A 799-nucleotide genomic window follows, 5' to 3' on the forward strand; every position below is an offset into this window, starting at 1 on the left:
ACATGGGATCCGAACCCTCTGCGGGAGCGCCGCCACGCTCCCAAGCGGCGCACTCTCCAGTATGCCACCGGGCCGGCCCAGGAATACATTTTTAAAAATTCTTTTTAAATGATTTTCTGACTAGCAAGAATTTCCTATTTCTGAATGTTTATTGCATTTTGAATTTACTACCACAGACAACTCCAAAATTTCTTTCAGTTTGACTAACCATCCCTCATTCCCAGCCTAAATTTTTCTACATTTTCTCCCCAATAATGGCTACATGAGAGTTTTATAGTGTTTATGGGTCTTTTAATAGAAGTGGCAAGGATGATTTTGGTTACCTGCTAATATGTGTTATGGAATAAATAACATATTTTTAAAATGTAGTTGTAAATATAACATGTTCTTATTTAACACATTTATTGACAAAGGAAAGAAAATTTGCCTTACCTCCCCGCTTGTTTATCTTGGCATAGCCGGGAGCATAACTGCCAGACATAGAGGAAGAGCTGCTAAAAGCTACATGGGGGAGTCCAGAGACAAGTGGTTCATCACATTTTTCTGAAAAGAAAAGAGAGAAAGACTCAATAAAGATCTTTAAATAATTCTTGGTATATGTTGTTTAAAATGATTATGGACTATATACAAACTTTCAAATCTTTGAAACACCATTTACCAAATGATTAGACTTTAGGCAGCTCCACTATGCTAATTACAATAAATCATAGGAGCAGTTTAAACAACATTCTGATTTCCAATAGTAATACTATAGCAAAGTGCTTTATTCTGAAAGATCTTTTTTTTTTTTTTTTTTTTT

The 799-nt window shown here is 34.9% G+C and overlaps 1 protein-coding gene across 1 annotated transcript in view; it reads right to left on the reverse strand.

Annotated features, from left to right (window-relative positions):
- The window catches only part of LOC103598816 (contactin-associated protein-like 2), a gene marked incomplete at its 5' end in the record, with an annotated part of 54,917 nt that extends 54,374 nt beyond the window's left edge, over window positions 1–543 (reverse strand). Inside the window, one exon of the mRNA XM_008582868.1 lies at window positions 433–543. Coding sequence (XP_008581090.1) covers window positions 433–543 — 111 coding nt within the window. The remainder of the gene's footprint in view (window positions 1–432) is intronic.
- Window positions 544–799: the final 256 nt, after the last annotated feature.

Source organism: Galeopterus variegatus, unplaced genomic scaffold (assembly GCF_000696425.1).
Source record: "Galeopterus variegatus unplaced genomic scaffold, G_variegatus-3.0.2 Scaffold2747, whole genome shotgun sequence".
NCBI lineage: Eukaryota > Metazoa > Chordata > Mammalia > Dermoptera > Cynocephalidae > Galeopterus > Galeopterus variegatus.